The sequence below is a fragment of the Elephantulus edwardii genome, unplaced genomic scaffold (assembly GCF_000299155.1).
Source record: "Elephantulus edwardii isolate Elephantulus edwardi_28Jun2011 unplaced genomic scaffold, EleEdw1.0 scaffold00074, whole genome shotgun sequence".
In the NCBI taxonomy this organism is placed as follows: Eukaryota; Metazoa; Chordata; class Mammalia; order Macroscelidea; family Macroscelididae; genus Elephantulus; species Elephantulus edwardii.
The window spans coordinates 2,363,055-2,383,569 of NW_006399824.1; the positions used below are offsets into that span (position 1 = coordinate 2,363,055).

A 20,515-nucleotide genomic window follows, 5' to 3' on the forward strand; every position below is an offset into this window, starting at 1 on the left:
ATCTCATCTCTCCAATGCCTAATATGTCAATATTTATGCGTTCCATTTCTTTCTTAACAATTTCTAATTTTCCTACATTTATGGCTCTCACATTCCATGTTCCAGTCACTAGGGTCTGCTTACAACTCTCAACCTTTAGGCTAATAGCTGAGTGCATACCATTTGTACTACTTAAGGATAAGCTTCTATGACCCTATAATTCTTTCAACTCTCTGTAAATACTGGGGTGTCTACTCGATGGGACATAACAACAACTGCATGCAGGCACTGTCCTAGGTGCTGAGAACTGTGCGGAATCCAGGTAAAAGCCACCGCCCTGGGAGGCTAACAGTAGGGCAGGTTAGGAGGGACCATTTCTTGGAGATGGACCTCATGCTTGGAAAGGCAGAGGGTCAGCGATAGAAGAAGACCCTCAACCAGGTGGACTGACCCTGTGACTGAGATGTCAGAGATGATGAGGACGGCACAGGGCAGCGCAGTGTGGTTCATTGGGTCTCTGTCAGCCGTGCGTGACTCCATGGCACCTAGCAATAACCCTCCTCTCTGATGGGGCCTTCAAGAAAATGAAAGGACTTCATATCTGTAGAGAAGTGCCCAGTGAGCAACTTTGTTCTTGTTAGGACCCACCGGGTTGGTCTTGACTCACAGCGACCCCGTGTGACAGAGCAGAGCTGCCCCAGAGTTCCCTAGGCTGCTCTCTGTATGGAAGCAGATTACCAGGTATTTCTCCCCTGGAGCTACTGAACAGGTTTGAACTGCTGACCTTATGGTTAGCAGCTGAGTAATTGGTCACAGGGTTCCCCGTGGCACTCACTAAGCACTTAATAACGACCGGTATCATCACTACCATCACCAAGACCTGTGAGGTTTTAGCTCTGTCATCAAGTTCATGGTCTCCAGATGTCTTTTAGCCATGAGTCCCTTTACAAACATCGTTAAAAGTTCCATAAGCAGGAGCTCATTGGCCAAGCCAGACAAAAGCAAATCTTTCCCAGCAGTCTTGGCCTCCCAAACTGTCCTTAGAAGTAAACTTGTCTCTCTCAAGCACACTTTCAAAGGCAACTGCATCTTATTAAAGACCTAATTCCCAAAATTTCAGCTGACTAACTTTACAGATGAAGAGACACCCCTGGGGAGAGGGTTGGGGGGGGTGACCTCTCCGTGGCCACACCGCCAGCTCTACACACATCTGATGCATGCTGGGGTCACAGACACTTGTGGGAAGTGGTCCGAATAATAACATTAAAGCAAGAAGTCCCGGAGGCACATGGAGGGGCTTTTACAAAAGTTGTCCAGGTAGAGAATGGCTATGGCCAGCACAGGACACTCAAGGTTCTCAAATCCTGCCCAGACCCCTCACTGGGTGACCCCCTGAGTTAAGGGAACAGGGAGAACTGTATCATCAAAGTCCAGGCAGCACCCTGTCCCCATCCAGAGAGGACACTCCTTTGGGGACACAGGGAACTGGGTTGGGGTGCTGAGGTACTCTGCACTGGCTCCTCAACGGTGCAGAGAAGTCTGACCTTACTTCGTCCCCAATCACCACTCTGTCCTCTAATGGAAGTCCCTCCCAATAACTCCTAGGTCATGATCTCATGCTCCCCAAAGCCTGCCTCTCAGGAGGAGTCCTAATCAGGGTCTAGACCACAGCTAATGGGTGGGTGATCCGATGATGGGGCTGAGAGGATCTGGAGGGCAGGAACTGCGAATGTTAAAGTCCTTATGAACCTCGTGAGCCAGCCTGCTCACTGACAAAAAGCACAGTCTCCAAAATGAGCCTCCGTCTCACATCTGTGAAAGAATGCTCAGGAGCTCTGGTGGCCTAATGGTAAGGGGCTGTGCTGCCAACCCAAAGGTGTGAGGTTCGAACCCACCAGCTGCTCCTCAGGAAAAGGATGGACAGTCTTTTCCAATGTGATTTACTGCTGTTGAAAACCCACTGGAGCGTCAGCTATGGATTAGCTCTGACTTGATGGTACACAACAACAAGATAGAAAGTAAATGAAATAACTTCGTTCTCCTGAGAGAGAACACCCATCACCCAGAAACCTCAGAGGGGCTGGAACAAGGGAAGACTGCTTTCTCACTCAGATGGGCTGGAGGCTGCCCCCACCCTGAGATCAGGACAAAGGGAGGAAGTGCGGCCCCTGGCGGGGACACAGAGCACTCACTCGGGCTGGGCGCACGGGTGCTGGCTGCAGCGCCGCCGGATCGGCTTGGGCCTTTTCCTGTGGTCACACAGGTGTCGCTGCACCATGTGGTGGTCACGTCGACGCCGGCAACCATATTTGGTGAACTGGATACCTGGGGAGAGTTCACCAGTGCTTCATGCCCCACCTGAGACCCCAGGGAGAATAACCTCTTCATAACTTGGGGGACAATCCCACCCATCCCTGTGCCTTTGCAACCCCTGTATCCCACAATACTTTGTGCAGGAGGCCTTCTGGTGGGCATCCAGCTCTGGACAACGGCATCCTTGCACAGTCTGTGCGTAAGGGCAGAAGCCCTGCCCCGGAGACTGAGAACCTTCCTGGCCCTGTCCCAAGGACCCTGCTCTGACTGGGTTTCCAATGAGAAATGGAGGCAAGAATTGCACACTTCGATAGGAGGATGACAAGCCTAGGACAGCAAGGGCACTCTGAGATGCCCTAGGTGTTCCTGGCCCCTCCTCCTCCAAGAGCCCCTGGGCTGTCCCTCCGGGTGGCTGGGAGGCACCTCCTCCACAGGTCTTGGTGCAGGGCGCCCAGCTCTTGAGGGCCCACTCATAGGTGTCCGTCTCCTCAAGGAGCACGTTGTTGCTCCCAATAAGGGGCAGCAGGTCCTCATGGATGATGTACTTGTAGGCCAGGCTGCTGCGGGGGCCGCCCTCCCCTGGGGGGAGCACCTGTGGGGAGAAGGGAAGGTGGCACAAAGACTGGGAAGCCGAGAAGTGAGGCCAACAGGCAGGTATGGGGGAAGATGTGGGGCAGAGCAGAACCAGAGAAGACCTGGGGATGCACGAAGCAAGGCTGGTGGGTCAGCATTCAGGCTGAGCACCTGTGTGTCCAGGGAACTGATGCTGCCCTTCTCACAGACCTGCCTTTTGATTCCCACCATACTCTGACCTTCTCACAGACTGGCCTTCTGATGTCCACCACGCTCCAACCTTCTCACAGACCTGCCTTTTGATGCCCACCACACTCTGACCCTCTCATAGACCTACCTTTTGATGTCCACCTCGCTCTGACCCTCTCACAGACCTGTCTTTTGATGCCCACTATGCTCCCAGACCTGTCACACTGCCGATGACTACTGGGTCACCAACCAGTGCAATAGGTCACCTGGGGAGCTGAGCTGCCCTCAGCTGCCCTTTCTCCAGCCAGAGCTGCAAACAGAGCCCCCTGGCTTGGTCGGCTCTACAAAACCTGCCCACAGTCTCAACGGGTAATGGGCAGAGGTGGAGTGCTTCCCTCTCAGGAAGGAGGCAATCTGTGAGCACCTCTGATCAGCTGTCCTGTAGACCCAAGGTGTCCCTCCTGAGCTCGTGTGTTGGCAATGCCATATGAAAGCAACCCTTCCATGTCCCTCAGGCCCCCACACATCTCCAGGCCCCACACACTACTGACCCTCCAGCAAGGGGGACAGGCTCACTGTGTGCAGCTTGCTCTGGCCTGCCAGCGGGATAGCCGTTTCTTTCTCCTCCCTCATTTGCCAAGCTAGAGCTGGGGTTGTTTAGTCTCTGGGAACAAATAAGGTGCCTGGCCAGAACTGGGGATACCTTGGCCTCAGCCCAGGCTGCTGATGACGCTGGGAGGGTCCCTGCCAGTTCAGCCATAGGGACAGTGAGCTGAGGGGGCTGGGCTGGGGAAGCAAAGGCAGTCGAGAGAGCAGAGGGTGGCTCCTGATTAAGCCCTGCCACATAGCCCAACGCCAGCCACCCTGTCCTGACTGCATTCCTGCTGCTGACCCAGGAGTGTGGGCAGCAGGGCCTCACCAGGACAGCGATGGCTTCGGGCAGGGGTCCACTGGTCTTGAGGCTTTCCTTGTTGTCCTCCACCACGTACTCCCACTCCAGGCCCATTGCCAAGAAGGTCCGGCTCGAGGGGTTCTTCCCCTTGGGGTTGAGGATGAAGCTGCCTGTGACCTGGTTCTTTACCGCTGGGCGGGGGGAAAGGGCCACACCAATTTCTACCGTGACTGAGTGGAGGTGACATTCAAGGCTGTCAGAGCACGACCCTCAGGCCCCCTATGCCTACCTGCCACTCCTCCCACCTGAGCCCTCGACAGTCACCAATGGCTCCCTATACCACCCCCAAACTCATCATCCCTGCCTCTGTGTCCTCTTATCATCTCTCACATTGTATTATGTTTGTAATTTGAATTGTGTTTACTCAACTTATTATGGGATTCTAATTTTCACTCTTGCTTGACTTTACTGTTGTATTAAAAACACCTCATTGCCATCAAGTTGGAACCAACGCATAGCTAACCCTCTGGCGGGTTTTCAAGTCTGTGAATCACATCGGAGGAGACTGCCCATCTTTCTCCTGTGGGGCCGCCAGTGGATTAGACGTGCCAGAAGTGGTGCCCTTGGGCTGATGCACAACTCCCTATGTATGGTGTACTGTTGTTGTTATGTGCCGTCCTGTCACCTGTGACTCATAGAGACCCTATGTACAACAGTTCTGAACCCTGTCCTATCTATACAAGCTAAACATGGTGGCATAGCTTTTATAAAGGATACACAGTTAATAGCTATGTGTTTATATATCATTATAAAGAAATTAACTTGAGTCTACATGGCAAACTGAAAAATGGCCAAGAATGGGTGAGACCAACCAACCCCGACAGGCCCACCAGCTGGCCGCAGTCTCACAGGGTGGCCACGTGAGCCCCGCAGAAGAAATCAGCCGGCCAAGCCCAGCCCAAACCACTGGACCACATAAGCACAGCAACAAACAACGGTCTTTAAAGAAATTAAGTTTTTGCATTGTATGATATGCAGCACACTTTTAAAAACAGTTAATTTTGTGTGAATTTACCTTGGTTTGGAAAAAAAAATATCCTCATTGACACAGTGTGTGAAAACAGTTTTCTTTTAAAAGGTTTCCACATGTACAAGAATTGTTAACAGTAATTGTCTTAAGGAGGGGAACTGAGAGGCTGGGACCAGAGCTGGGAGGGGGATTCTCCACTGGCCCACTTTCATATATCATTAAAATGAGAACCATGTGGAGGGGTTATCTATCCAATATCAATTGAAAAAGTAAAATTTCAAACAGTAGTGTGTGCATATAATTCAGGCTGTAAATTCCCCAGGCCACTACAGTCCCATCCCGGCCCATCCAGGGAGCCTCCCTGGGCATCAGCACTCACCGATGCGGTGGGGGACCTTCTCCAGCCCCTCGACCTGAATGTGCCTGGCACCCGCAGGAATCTGCACCAGCTTGAGAGCTCCTGTCAGAGAGGAGGGTCAGGAAAATAAGGGAGCACCACGTCTCCTCCTCGCAGTGCTCAGAGTTCTAAAGCTCCAGGGAGCATGTCATTTGATCACAGAACCTTTCTGAGCCTCAGTTTGAAATAAAGTTAAGGCCTTCTCCAGAAGGTTCCTTCAAGGAATCAAATGAGAGGTTCTCTAGTTTAAAATGCCGTGTAAAGTCCAGTGTCCTAGCTGCAATGCTTTCTCATGTTCTTGGACCTCCTCTTTCCCTCACTTTTGTCCTTCCCCTTATTTTTCTTTTCTCTAATTTCTTGTCCTGTTTCTTCTCATAGGACCTGAAGGAAATAGGCTGTGAATATTCAGCAGGGCTGCCTTGGCCTCGTGTACCTCCCCAACAAAGGCCTGAAAAGCAATCATTTTAGGAGGTACCAAACTTGCCTCCTACAAGAAGAGACAAGGCAAAGGTACAACACGCCAAAGCAGGAATGTTTACTTCATACTAAAGTGTAGAAGATCTGGCCCTTTGCATTATCAAGTTTGGCTGGACTAGAGGTGAGAAAGGGAGTTAGAGGCACTAGGTATTCAAGGCAAGAAGCACTACAGGCTTTTTAAAAAAGATTAAAATAAATAACCAAGCAAGCCTGGCTAATGCCTTCAGACCTATCTGACCCTTAACCCCTACCAGCTGTCCTAGGAGAGATGGTGAGCTCCCAGCACAACCCATCACCTAGAAGGGAATGTTTCTGTCAGCTAAATGTGGGCAGAAGACGAGGCTAGCTGCAGCTTGGCTCACACAAGCTCCAGGGCCCTTCTCCTGCTTTGCATTGAGCCCGAGCTGCAATCCCACCTTAGAGCCATCCCTTTGCCCAGGTAGACAGCCCGCTCACCATCCCTTTGCCCATGCAGACAGCCTGCTCACCTGTCTGCTTGGAGGCCTTGCCCAGCGTCCCCTTCACAGTCCTGCAGTGGGAGTTGTCACCTCCACACACTCCACACTTGTCATCTGCTTTCATGGACCCGACCTCCTTATCACAGCCGATGGGCTGAGGTCAGAGGTGGGAGTCAGAGAAGAGGTCTCCTACCCACCTCACCCCTCTTCACAGTCCCCAGGAAATAGACACCTGCCTGCTATGTGCCCAAAGCTCAGTGCCTAGCTACGAGCCAGCCATATAATGAGATTCAGCTTTCTACAGGAGTCTCCCTAACTCATTATATGACAGGGGCAAAGTCTTAAACCTGACTCATTATGCTGTCACTTCTCCCCTTGAACAGGGCTGGGCAGTAGTCCCTTTCCAGCAAGTCAGGATATTTGAGGATCAAACAAGCATCATGGTGGGTGGGGAGGTGAAGCGGTGCTGATCTAGATTGGACGTGGAGGTTGGGGCAGGTTGTACAGTCCCCCTTATTCCCATGCACCAGGAGAGGGCCGGTCCTGGAGTTGGGCACCCACCACACACTCGCCGCGGGCACAGAGGCTGTAGGGGTCTCGGTAGCTGCAGCGTGTCCCATCATGGACCACCTGGTTCATGAAGACCACGTCGCCTGTGTCTGCTGACTGGCAGATCAGCTCACACTTCTGAGAATCTGTGGGGAGAAGGTCCACTCTGTGTGCCCAGCTGGGCTCTGAGGATGGGGGATGGCCTGCGAGGACACTAGTGCTTGTCCACACGGACACTTACGGCCAGCTCTGGAAGGAGCTGGTGGATGGTGTTAGGAATTACAAGTACCTGTTAGTCATTTCATTATTAACCTTGGTTAAATTATCTGGCCTGAGCATCAAATCAGTTTTCAGCATCGCTTATCTACAAAACTTCATGGCAGGTTATTGAGAAAAATCAAATAATAATAAAACTAACAGAAAGAAAAAAAAGAGCCAACATTAAGTGACTGTTTGATGTTTTGCATGCCATCAAGTCAGAGCCCTCCAGTGGGTTTCCAGAGGCAGTGAATTACATGGAAGATTTCCTCTTTCTCCTGATGAGAAGCTTGTGGATTCAAACCACGTCTTTGATAGCGTAGCGCAGCTTTTACTTCTCAACTTACCTATCCTTGACATACTTTAAACATGTTTTTCATTAATTGACTCATTCAAACCTCTTCAAACCCTTAAGAGGTTGGCTGCAATATTGTTGTTGTTATGTGCTATTGGGTTGCCTGTGAATCATCGACCCTATGTACAACAGCCCTAAACCCTGCTCAGTCCTGTGCCCATTTCATTGTATCTGACACACATCTCCATTACCCAAGTCACTGAATCAATCCATCTCATCAAGGGTCTTCTCTTGTGCTGTTCCTCCACACTCCCCAGCATGTCGTCCCTCTCCAAGGACTGGTGCCTCCTTGCAACATGTCCAAAGTATGTCAGACAAAGCTTCAGAATCCTTGCTTCCAAGGAGCAGTCCAGTCTCACCCTCTCTACAATGAATCTGTTTGTTCTCCTAGCAGTCCATAGTATATTCAATACTCTTTTCCAGCACCACGGCTCAAAGGTATCAATTCTCCTTCTATCACTGTCCAGCTTTCTGATGCATAGCAAGTAATTGCAAAGACTATAGCCTGGATCAGGGTCACCTTAGTCTCTAGAGGAGAGGTTTCTGACAGCAGACTTTCCCATCGCAATTCATCTTTTAATTTCCTGGTTGTTGGTTCCAAGAATGTTGACTGGGGAGCCAAGCAAACTAAAGTTGTTTACAATCTCAATCTCTTCATCATCTATCTATGCTGCCAAGTGGTGGGTTGCAACATTAGAGGAAAAAAATGAAGACCAGAGAGGTTAAGGAACTTGCTCATGGTCTCACAGTCACAAGGTAAGTGGTGAGGCCAGGATTCTAACTTGCGCTGTCTGTGTAAGGCCTGCGCTGAGCTCTGCATGTACTCCTCCAGTGGGTGTGTGAGGAGTGGATTGCCTGAACATGTTCATAAACCCGAGAAGCCCAGAGGAAGCAGGGGGAACAGTGGTCTCCTTTTGGATTGGTAAAACAGAGTGACAATGAGGGTGGGAAGAGGGTCTTTTCCTGTTTAACAATGAATGAAATGTTCTCTTCTCTGTCTGGGCTATTCATGTCCTAAAAAGGAGATTCCAGAGACTATATAAACACACTTGCTGTGCTTCTTAGAAAAAAGGACGTTGAGGCTTAGTTAACTTCCTGGAATTTATCTGAAAGTCCTGGGAAAAGCCCAAGCCCAGCTGCCCACCGGCTGCCCAGCCCCATTCATCCCCATGCTGCCCTCTCTTGTTAATGGTTCTGAATGGGTCTGGAAGGCTTTCAAAGCAAGCCCTGGCTGCAATGAAACTTCAGGGCAGCTTTCTGTTCCTGGTCCCTGATTTCCTGTCACACTTGGTGACTTCTTGCTTCCAGTACTGTCCAGGATTCAAGCCTGGAGCCACAGTATCCAAAGCTGCTTGGATTTCATCCACTGTGGGGATGGGTGTGCTGTGCTGGTTGGGGCTCCATGCAGACAAGCCTCTGACCACTCACAGAGGGCAGGAGGTCTGTGCTTAGCAGTGGAAGCTATCTAATAGAGGCAAAGGGGTGATGAGCTCCCCAGAGCAGGAGGAATGCAAACGGCAGCCCCTGAGAGGATGCGCTGACATCTGTGCTCTGGCTTTAATGGATTCTGTGATGCCAAATGAGATGGGATGAGCTCAGGACCCTTGGGGTGATGCTTTCCATGGTTACAAGAAGCTCCCCAGACCCAGGAAATGCAGAGGTTCTAGGGGGAGCTGCACCCCAGGCCCAGGTAGGGCAGTGGTTTTAAGGAGAGCTGCTCCCCAGGCCCAGGCCATGCAGAGGTTCTAGGGAGAGCTGCTCCTCAGCTCCTCAGGCCCAGGATGTGCAGCGGTTCTGAGGAGAGCTGTCTGAGGCTGAGGTCAGAGGGATAGGTGGGTGAGTATCGATCCAAGAGGGCCCATGAGAGGCTGAGGGAAAGCTCCTCAGTCCTCAGTCACCTGGCCAGGTTGAGGAGTCATGGGATCAGAGGACCATTACAATCTCTTTCAGGAAAAACGATCAAAGATACCATGACTCCCTGCCAGGCCCTGGCTTATCTCAGCCACCCTGGGGCCATTTCTACTCTACTGTTGATTCTAACACATGGAAACCCTTAATAAGAGTCTCATGGAAACCCCTGATAGAGTCTCTGTGGCTATAACTCTCAGTAGGAGCAGATGGCACCATCCTCTCCAACAGAGGTGCAATGACTTTAAACTGCTGACCTTTATGTTAGCAGTTAAGCACATAACACACTATAGCCCCAGGCTACTCTGGGGACCATCTCTGGAGATGCTTCAAACCAGGCGGGAAGGGCACCAGCAGAACACATTCAGAGCTCAGGCCTGCACCTACCCCCAGGGCAGCCAAGGGTTCTGCGTGCCTTCGAATCACCTTCAAAGACACTGCTCCAACAATAACCCGATTTTACCAGCTGCTGTGGGCTGTGGGCTGTGTCCTACATAGGAGTTTCAAGGGATAATTCTTTTGGAAGTAGATCCCCAGGCCTTTCTTCCAAGGCACCTCTGGATGGACTTGAACTCACAACCTACTTGTTCTAATCAGGGGAACACAATTCACAAGGCCAAGCAACACTATGTAATAGGACTGAACTTTCCAGGAAACTAGTCAGGTAAGGTGAGGAAGCCCACACCCGTAGTGTTACGAGGAAGTAAGGGTGCCACCCAATCCCAGTCCCAGCCTCAGCCCCACTGCCTGCCTTCATAGCACCTTGAGGTGAGGACCATTGTCTCAAGCAGTCTACCTGTCTCTACCACTTTACCATCCTGGATGGCATTACTGAGGATGTGCCCCCAAATGTAAACAATGAATAAGCCATACAATGGTACATGGAACCTGCCAACTTCAATGCCCCTCCTGTGTCCTCACCGCCTCTCTACCTTCACTGATGAATCCAGGTAGGCTCCCAGCTGGGGTCGCTGGAAAACAGTGGGAGGCCTGAGAAGTTATGCACCCAGCAGGTCCCCTAGGGCACTAGAGGGGAGAGGACTGACGTTGGGGTTTGGGGGAAGCAGGGCCTGCTCACCATTTTCAGGCTCATAGGGGAGCCAGCTGTGCTTGGAGTTGTTGTGGGTATAATATGAGTCACGTTTGGCGCACTGCTGAGCCCGAAAGTCCTCATAGGGGCCTGGACACTCCTCACTGCTGCAGACCTGGTACTCGAACATGGGCCCTGAGCATGCGCGGCCTCCATACGCTGGGCTGAAGTAGACACAGAGAGACAGGTCACCGTGGAGGCTGGGAGGGTGAGGCTGAGGAGTGCTGGGCAGGCTGGGCTTCCACATGGCCACCAGGGGCAGCCCAGCCTGTTAGAATAGCACAAAACGGGACTCTGTGAACTTAAAAACCAGAGTGACCCCAGTGACGGATCTCTGGCTGCTCTTTCTGGAATACACTTACATTCCTTCTCTTCTCTCTCTCTCTGTATGAAAGAGAGAAAAGAGTAACAGACTAATCCCTTCCAATAGATAGAACTGCAGCAGAACTCCATCTTATTTATTTTCGCATATTCCTCTAGTCCATTATACAGAGCCTCCATAAGCACTCAATAAATGATCCAACTGCCTCTATTCGTATCTGCCTCCATTCACCATCCATTAACAAGACTACGGAGCAACAGAAAGAAACTTGGATTTGAAATCTGAAGGGCTAGTTTCCAAGTCCGGGCTGTGCAGCCTTGCTTAACCTTGCTGTTCTTTCTTAACCTGTCTCTGCACAAGAGGGACCACAGTTGCCCTTGCTTTACCCTCGCCTGATGCGTCTGTGAAAATGAAATAAGAAGAGGGTTTTCAAAGCCGATGACACTGTCTTCTACAGTAAGCTAAAAGGACTGGGTCAGATTATTGAAAACCATGTGCATGAGGTTAATAGTACCACTTACAGAGCTGCTGGAAGAATGACAGGGGCCTAGGCACCTAAGTGGCACGCTGTCATGGCACTTGGCTGGCATACAAAAGATCAGTGGTTCAAACTCACCAGCTGCTCCATGAGAGAAAGAGGTGGAAGTCTGCTTCCAGAAAGATTTATAGCCTTGGAAACCCAAAGGGTAGTTCTACATTGTCCTGTTGGGTCCAGATGAGTTAGACTGGACAAAAGTGGTTTTGGTTTTATGCACCGAAGTACTTAGCTACATATCTGGCACAGAAAAAGTGCTCAACACATTGCAATAATAATTATTATAACAGCAGCTGTCATTTATTAAATCCTTAATCTGTGCTGGCATGGTGCTGAGAGAACACATATTATTTCATTTAAGCTTCCTAAAATAAAAAAGTTATTATTACAGAAAAGGAATGCCAAAAAGGATAGTTCTGCCCACGGGGCCAGCTGCTGGCCGTGCCTGTGAGGGCTGGTGGTTAGGACAGGCAATGCTGGGTCTTTCTACACCGCTGGCCTTTCTATCACCCACAATTGGACCCATCTTTTTAACAGGTCAAAGCAGCCATCTGGCAATAGAACAGCCTGCCCCAACAGTTAGTGAACTGCCCATCTCTGGAGGTAAGTAAGCTATAAATAAGTACTTCTGAGGATGCTGCAGGAGGAGGATGACCTCTCTGTCGCTCTGGGATTCTAGGAGTCTGAAGTTCTGCTGTGCCCATCACTCAGGACTGTGAGGGGGTCTCGTCAGGGCTTGTTTGTGTGTCCAGAACCCCTCATTTCTGGAGCCTAGGCCAGCCCCCATTTCTCCTCAGCTTTGAAAGATGGAGGCCATAGAGGGATTGAGGAGTCCCCAAACATGGAAGGGACAAGAAAGGAGAATGGACTTCTCCCCATCGGGGTGGGAAATGGGATTTGATGTTAGAAAGATGCAAATTAAGAATAATGAGAGGGATCAGGCATCTAAGATGCAACTATCGCACTCTCTTCTGGAGTAAAGAAGAGTGAAGGGAATCAAAGACTCAAGGAAATAATTAGCTTAAGGGACCACATGAACGAGTTTCCAGTAACCACAGACCAGACGGGTGCCAACTACTGCCTAGTTGCTCTGATTGAGTACACAAGAGGTGCTGGAGAGCACGGGGAGGAATGGAGAACAAAACTCAAAACCATAAGAACAACAAAAAGAGCCTGACTTCCTGGTGACAGAGACCAGCGGAACTGGCCTTCAAATCTGGAGCTGAACCCCCTCAGGGGACACCTTTCAGCTAAAGAACAGACAGGCCTGTAAAGTGAAGAGTCACATCCATGAGAAATGTGCTGCTTAGAACCAGGAACCACCTAAGACCAAAGGACAAAGCTCAGGAGGCAGGAAGACGCAGGAAAAAAGAGAGCAAGCGGAAGAGGGAACCTCAAGGCGACCGACGTGGAAGAACGCTGTTACAAAAATGTCTATACATTGTTGAACGGAAAACCAATTTAACCTGTAAACTTTACCAAGGAGCAATTAAAAATAATACACGCAAGAGGCCTTCAGTGAAAGTATTACAAGAAAAAGAACCATGAAAAGCTTTGCTTCATGTGGCTGAGAACAACCTTGAGGAGTTTGTCCTCAGACTGAGCGTTTAAAGAACAACAGCAAGCGTATTGCCATGAGGCGAATCCTGACCCAGGAGGATCTGGTGGACAGCTGCCCTGTGGGGATTTCGTGGCTGTAATTTTTCCAGAAGCAAATCAGCAGACAAGGTAGGCTTGAATCGCCAACCTCTATTTTAGTAGCACTTCTGTTATGTGCAGCCCCACTCGGTTAACTCATGGAGAGTTCCTATCAATGTTTTCTCCACATTTAGCCAGATCATAGAGGGTTCAAATTACTCCCGGGGCCCACCTGGCTTCCTGGTGAATCTTCTGCACGTGCCTGTTGGAGAATTTCTGGCTCACACTTTTTCAAGGATGTTGACACATCACCAAATATTGCAGGTGGGAGTGATGTGCACCCTTGATATTTTCTGGTCTTTACCGTCAGACTGCACCAGGGCCTACATTCTCCTCTGTCCCATTGCCCCCACCCCGTGCCTTCCCCTCCAGCTCCTCCACCCTAGGAGGGAAGTCCCCAGGCCTGCACACTCACATGGGGCTGTCGCAGCTCCGGCTGCGCGATCGCACGCCACCCCCGCAGGACCGTGAGCATGATCCGAAGTTGGTCCAAGAACTCCAGCCTCCATCCTGGCCATACAGCTGTTCTGGAGACTTCCAGATGCAGTGACCTTTGAAGCACCACTGGAGTAGAGCAGGGGGTGTGAGGTCACTTTGCAGACACTGCTGCCCGGTCTGCCATAGAGAGGACCCATCCAGACACCCAGCCTGGCAAGTGGGCACCAGGGTGAGTCCAAAGACAGAGGGCACGGAAAAGGGGTCATTGCACAATTCAAGGATTCTTAGTAAATGCACAGAGCTGTGCAACTATCACCATCCTCCAGCATTAGAACATTTCCTAGCCCCCAGAGGACCCTTCACACCCACTTGCAGTTACTCCTTGTCCTGAGGTGAGAATCTGCAAACCTTCTGATATTCAATTTTAGTATTATGTGCTGCCGAAGCAAGTACCTGATATTCAAATATAAGACAAAATGGAGAGCTGTTATGTGACTGTACGGGCTAGGAGCTTTGAAAATGCCCGGGGAAAGGGAGCTCCAGTGGCCTAGTAACAAGAAGCTGCGTTGCAATCCTGAAGGCACGCAGTTCAAATCCACCAGATGCTCCGCTGGAGAAGGAAGGGCAATCTCCTCCTTTGCCAGTCGGATCTGACTGGATAGTACACAACAGGGAAAAGCAAAGCAAAGCAAAACAATCCAAAAAACCCAGTATGCATGTATATGTATGTGTGTGTGTGTATATATATATATATATATATATATATATGAATATATATATGTGTATGTATGTATGTAAATATATATATGTGTATGTATGTATGTGAATATATATGTGTGTATGTATGTATGTGAATATATATGTGTGTATGTATGTATGTGAATCTATATGGTGTGTGTATGTACTACATGAATATATATATGTGTGTGTGTGTGTGTGTGTGTGTGTGTGTATAAAGAAAATGCCTGGGAAATCTTATTATGTACATTTAGCTTTATGTGTATCAAGTCAGAACTCATCCACAGCTGACCCTAGACCCTACAGTGGGTTTTCAAAGGCAGTAAATCTCTTGGGATGAGGCTGACCATCTTTCTCCTGTGGAGTGGCTGGTGAATTTGAACTGCATGCCTTTGGCTTGGCAACACAACTCCTTATCTCTTGACCACCAGATCTCCCTTCGGGAAAATTTAGGAAGTAGGAACATCTGTGCAGGTGTAAGCAGTCTATGGCAACAGCTGTAACAGGTGTAGAGCTCACAGGACCACAGGGAGGCCCATCCCTGTGCCCAGGAGTGAACCACCAGGGCTGCAAGACAGGGATGAGGGCAGAGGGACAGGATAAACCAACACACAGGCAGTAGTGATGCTGACCAACAGTGACCACACCTCTTAACGCCCCTCGTTATCAGGGCACTTTCAAACTCTCTGACATGACTCAGAACTTCAGACTGAGAGCTGGGAAGGATGCCTGCTGCAGGAGTCAGTGGGCCTGGTGCAGTTCAGCAAAGGGCCCCAGGCCACCTCACAGCGGCCGACAGCAGGGCCAGCAGGGCTGCACAGGTGATGCTGAACCCCAGCTTACACTCTCCCAGGCAGCCCTGACGGCATTTGGGTAAACGGCGCTCCATCACTCACACATCCACAAGGAATCAAGCCTGTGACAGGGTGTGCCTGAAAAGGCAGATTTGTAGGTGTGCTGGATGGAGGGGAGATGAGCATGACGGAGCACCAGAAGGGGTGGGGGGCTGGCAGGGCACGTGGAAGTCTCTGTCCTTTCTGTTACCAGCTACTTGTTCTGTAACCTTAGGCACGTTCTTTGAGCTCTTTGGGCAACATTCTCCTGCTAAGTGGGCTCTGAGGTAAACTTGCTTAAAGGACCATGATATTAACAAAGGGTTGATGTATCTACCTGCCCTTGCCACTCTTCTGTACTTCAGCACTACACACACACACACACACACACACACACACACGGGGGCAACCTGGGCCTGCAGCCGACGGAGGACCCTGCTATGGTCCCAGTCTCAGGTACCTTGCCTGGGGAGCACTCGGTTCCGTCCAGCGGGGGCCCTTTCTTGGTCTTGCAGAAGTATGGGTTGTCCGGGTGGCTGCACCACAGCTGCTTGCAGGGGTCGAAGGTCCTGAACTGGGTGGCAGGGAGAACTGGGGTCATAGGGCTAGACTGCCTCTCTAGCTCCAACCAAGTGTCCCGGGATAAAGGGTAGTTATGAGAGAGGAGACTGGCTATCAGCTGGGGCCCAGAGCCCTGAGAGGAGGGCAGGAGGAACCCAGCAGCCAGAGTCCCACATCCCCACACTCTACCCTCAACATCTATGTCTAATATGTATCTACCTCGTCCAAGGGCACAGAGGAGGGCCCCAGCCTAAAATGTCCTATTTCCCCTCCCCAAGTCATACTTCCCTCTCTGTGCAAAAGCCACTCTGTCACTGAGTAGGATGAGGGCTAGGGCCCCGGGGAGGCACTGAGGGGCTGGGGGTCTCAGTGCCCAGCAAGGGCTGAAGACACCTGGCAACAGCACAGAGTGGTAACCAAGTCTCTAACTGCCTGGAAAAGAAGCCTTGGTTACATGACTCCTTCCTCCTCTGATTCTCCATCAGCCCCACCAGCATCCTGCAAATACCCGCATTAGTGCATTTAAACATATGCCCTGGGTTTTCTCTATTCTGAAGGAGTGCTTGTCGCCCAGGTGTGACAATAGGGAAAGTGACCACACAGGGGCTCTTCGTGCTGTCAAGCACAGTCTTCTGGCTCTGCCTAAGAGAGGTGGGGTCTGCATTTCCTGGTTGAGGAGCTGGGGTTCTGGGGTCACCTGAGATGTCCCCTCTCTGAATCTCAGCCTCCATCCCCAGTCAGTGACTGGCTGTTCAGCTCTATCCTGGGTGGCACTCTGATATTCAGATTCTCCCATCCTGCCTTCCCTGTCTGAAAGGATCAGGGAATTGGCCCCCGGAGAGGCAATGTGAGGGTACAGGAGAATTTCACTGGGGGGAGGGGAACAAGACCCTATAGAGAAAGTGGTGGGGACAGTGCCTCTGCCAGCCCTGAGTCCCGCACCTGAGCGGATGCCTGATCATCCTACGTCCTACCCCTCTCGTGGCCCAGTTCCCACCTTCCCAAGGCGAAAGCATTCACAAGCCACTGCACATACCTACTCCCAGAGCTGTGTCTGGACAGAGTACAGAAAGGAACCAGGTCCGCTTCACCCTGAGTCCCTCTATGGTGCCCGGCCAGCCCATCACCAGGCTGGCAGTGGATTCTCAGCCAGCCCCCAGGAGGTCACCTGACTATTTTGGGCTGGCAGAGACCCTGGACACTCACCGCCATGCAGGTCTGGTACCCGGTGCCAAAGTCAAAGCGGCACTGCTCGTCCATTGAGTAGTCAATTCCTGGCAGCTCGGGGGGCCGGGGCCAGGACGGCTCAAAGGGATCATCCAGGAGGCAGTCGTAGGAGCTACCGGCAGAGGCAGGGTAAGATGGGCCCACAACAGAAACTCCCAAGCTCTTGCTTCCCAGGGGCTGGGGGGTCTCTTTCAGTGATCACTGGCCTGGTGCTGGGAGCCAGCTGTTCAGGAGTAGGCAGCTCTGAGCACCCCAACACCCACTCAGCTCTGGAGGGGCACCAGGATCCAGGGTCCAAGGCTTGCAGCTGTCTTAGGGGATCTCTTTTTTTTAAATTTTATTTTATTATTTTTATGTGAGTGTACCGTCAAATCAGATCTGACTGGTACAGGAGGAAATTGTCTCTCCTTCCCCAGCAGAGCATCTGGTGGATTCGAACCGTGCGCCTCTGGAATTGTAGTTGCAGCTCCCTACCACTAGGCCACCAGAGCTCCCTTAGGGGATCTCTTTTGCACACAAGATGAAGGGTGGCTCCCCAGACAATTTGAGAAGCTATTTTGCATGGAGAGAATGGAAGTTGGTTCCCTCTCAGGCGGGCCCTGGGCTGCCGCTGCCTCTGCCCACCCCCGCCCCAATCCAGTCTGACATCTATTCTCAGGCCTCTTTTGTCTCAAACTTATCCAGTCTCTTGGGGATCTGAATTTCTCAAATGAAGTCTATGGACGTGGTCATCTGAGCATGCTCCCAGGCTAACACACCTGGGATGTTAGGGCGTGTTTTAGATCAAGCCAGGTGGCTGGAGGGGAGCTAGGAGAGTCACAGAAGGGTCAAGTCAAGTGGTAGCAGATGACCTGGGCTGGAGAACCAGGCCAAGGTGACCTACGGGAGGTAGCGGCTGAGCTCCAACTTGCTGCAGCGGGACCAGTGGAAGCGGTGGAAGGCTGCCTGCACCAGGGGCGCCATGACGCTGCCCAGGCTGGTCTCATCGGCACAGCCATTGCCCTGGCCATCATGCTCCATGCCAAGCCTGGAAGGGAGAAGAAAGGCAGGACACAGAGCAGGCCTGAGTCTTGGCCACCCCAGGAAGACTAGACAGATAGATATACCAGCCTGATCACAGGATCAGCCTGTGCCTCCTGGCCTTAGTTTCCGGCCATACCTTGGGAAATCTCTCTCCAAGACTGCTGAGAAGTTGAAGCTGTCTGCTGCCCTCTGCCCTCTGTGTGTCAGGCTCCAAATATTTGCACTGGCTCGTCTACTTCCAAGGGACCTCTTCTCTCCTCAAATCCCTTCATGGCCTTTGAGCATCAATTCGAGCTCGAATCTCACTCTTTCTCAAGGAACTCGACCTTGGCTGCAACAGCAGGTGATAGCTGCACCCTCATTTAATAACTCACATGCTATGTTCTCATAAGACCCATAGGTCTTTGATTATGAGGACTGGGTCTTACTTTTGTAACTCAGCCGCAGTGATGGGTACCTCTGTGAGCCAGTCTCTTAAATCTCTCCATGACTCTGAAATTTTTAAAAGAGTAGCAGAGACGAACTGTATTGGGTAAGTCAGCTGTCAGGGACTTCTCCAGAGTACTGAAGAGCAATGACATCAGGCTGGAGACTAACATGTGCCTGAACTGGGCTATAGTCTTTGCAATTGCATGCTATGCATCGAAGAGTAGGACAGTGACTAGGGATGATAGAGAATTGATGACTTTGAGCTGTGATGCTGGAGAAGGGTGTTGAATATACCATGGACTGCTAGGAGAACACACAGGTTTGTCCTAGAGAGGGTGAAACTAGGCTGCTCCTGGAGGCAAGGATTCTAAAGCTTTGTCTGACAGTTTGGGCATGTTTCAAGGAGGGATTGGTCCTTGAAGAGGGACATCATGTTTGGGAGAGTGGATGGACAGTGCATGAGAGAAAAACCCCTGATGAGATGGATCAATTTTCTGATTGGGGTGGTGGGAGTGTGTCGGAGACGGTGAGGTTGGCACAGGATAGAGCAGGGTTTCAGACTTTTGTACATAGGGTTGATATGAGTCGCAAGAGACTCGATGGCACATAACAATAAGCCAGAATGAGAAAAATCAGGAGTCAAAAGCCTGGAAAAACCCCCAAAGATTCTGAATCCTAAATATTCCCTGATAACTGCACCTGCTCTCACCACTAAGTGGGCAAATAGGCCTCTAAACTTGGCCACAAGAGGGGGCAGTTGTGATCGGTGGTAAAACTGACCCCTCTCCTGGGAGAAACATGACTCATTTCCAAAGAAACTCCTGTGAAGCCAACATCATTCTGTCAGCAGGCCTCACATGCTGCTGTCAAGCTGACCAGGGTCCAGTGTCCAGGGTCTCCAAAGAGACATGGAAGAAAGTGCTGGCAAGCCACATTCTGACATTCTACTCCCTAGTGATCTACCTTCAGCTTTTGTTAACCCTCCAGAGTGCAACAATCCAACCCATAACCCATCATGGGAGTGGCCGTAGTTCACTAACAACAAAGCTTATTAACAAAAAAAGGGCCTCGGTGTAGAGTGGCACCAGGAACACATGGAGGCATCGGCTTCTACCGCAGGAAGAGGCCTCAGAAGCATATATGTGGGAGCATCAGTTTCTACTGCAGGACAGGGCTTCAAGGGCTTCTCTGTCAGCCTCCATGTCCTGGATGAGGACATCGAGACCCAGGACAAGGAGGTGCTGCTGGTCATGAGGCAGAGTCCAAGTGTCCTGTGCTAAGTAAGAGGATAAATGTGGGGTGGGCATCAAGCCCCCCAGTTTGTACACTCCTTTCCTCAGCTCCTACAACACGGACTGGGCTGTAGGGGACAGCCAGGGCCTGCAGGCACCATCTAATACTGTGGGGATTGGTTATTTGTCCATCTGCAGCCTCCTCAGGGACAGAGCTTTTGGGAGACAGGGACTGCTTTGTCCTGCATCGTAGCCCACAGCCTAGCACACAGTAGGTGCTTCATAAATATGTGCTGAATGAACGAATGGATGAATGAATGAATGGATGAGTTTGCTGTCAAAACCCAACCCCAGGATTAGTGTCAGCTAGCCTTGGCCCGGTCTTGGCCCAGGCATTAAGTGTGCAAGTTTGTGATGGGATCCAGCCAGCTCCGGGGTACACTGAGCACCGATGTTGGCTGGAACAGGCTCAGAAGGGCTCTGAGATGTGGACAGGAGGAAAGGAGGCCAAGAATGAGGCCACCCAGAGAGGGCTGACAAAGCCTGTGACAGGGACAAGGCAGAGCCACATCTGGTCCTCCAAGAACTTGGTGTGGGGAGGCTGTGAGATCCCAGAAATGCTGTCCCATGGTCCCCTGCTCTCCCCTCGGGACAGCGCTAGGGTGAGCCTTCCTCAGTGGGCGGCCCTCATATTGCACCTGCAGAGTCGCTCTGAAGCATATCATGGGACTTCAGCCTGACATGAATCAAAGCCCTCCAATGCCCATGGGCTCCTCTGAGCTCACTTCACAGCCTCGAGTCACCGAGCCACCAGCCCCACCACCCTCTTGTGCCACCTACACGTGGCCAGTCTCGTGAGCCACCACAAAGGCCGAGGAGAAGCCGTCTTCGTGGTTGAGTGCGCAGCTCCTCAGGGGGTGGCACATGCCGGTGATGGGTGCATACCCTGGGGGAGAGAGGGAGAAAGGGCAGAGAGAGGTCATGGGCAGGGGAAGGGGTCACTTGACCATC

The 20,515-nt window shown here is 51.2% G+C and overlaps 1 protein-coding gene across 1 annotated transcript in view; it reads right to left on the bottom strand.

The window, feature by feature from the left end:
- ADAMTS14 (ADAM metallopeptidase with thrombospondin type 1 motif, 14) overlaps positions 1 to 20,515 on the bottom strand; it is a 96,643-nt gene that overhangs the window by 10,896 nt on the left and 65,232 nt on the right. Inside the window, exons 7-18 of the mRNA XM_006889041.1 lie at positions 20,345 to 20,450; positions 17,704 to 17,847; positions 16,800 to 16,932; positions 15,493 to 15,606; positions 13,439 to 13,587; positions 10,457 to 10,632; positions 6,870 to 7,003; positions 6,339 to 6,462; positions 5,356 to 5,436; positions 3,974 to 4,137; positions 2,716 to 2,884; positions 2,172 to 2,304 (exon numbers count right to left, since the gene is read on the bottom strand). Coding sequence (XP_006889103.1) covers positions 2,172 to 2,304; positions 2,716 to 2,884; positions 3,974 to 4,137; positions 5,356 to 5,436; positions 6,339 to 6,462; positions 6,870 to 7,003; positions 10,457 to 10,632; positions 13,439 to 13,587; positions 15,493 to 15,606; positions 16,800 to 16,932; positions 17,704 to 17,847; positions 20,345 to 20,450 — 1,627 coding nt within the window. The remainder of the gene's footprint in view (positions 1 to 2,171; positions 2,305 to 2,715; positions 2,885 to 3,973; positions 4,138 to 5,355; positions 5,437 to 6,338; positions 6,463 to 6,869; positions 7,004 to 10,456; positions 10,633 to 13,438; positions 13,588 to 15,492; positions 15,607 to 16,799; positions 16,933 to 17,703; positions 17,848 to 20,344; positions 20,451 to 20,515) is intronic.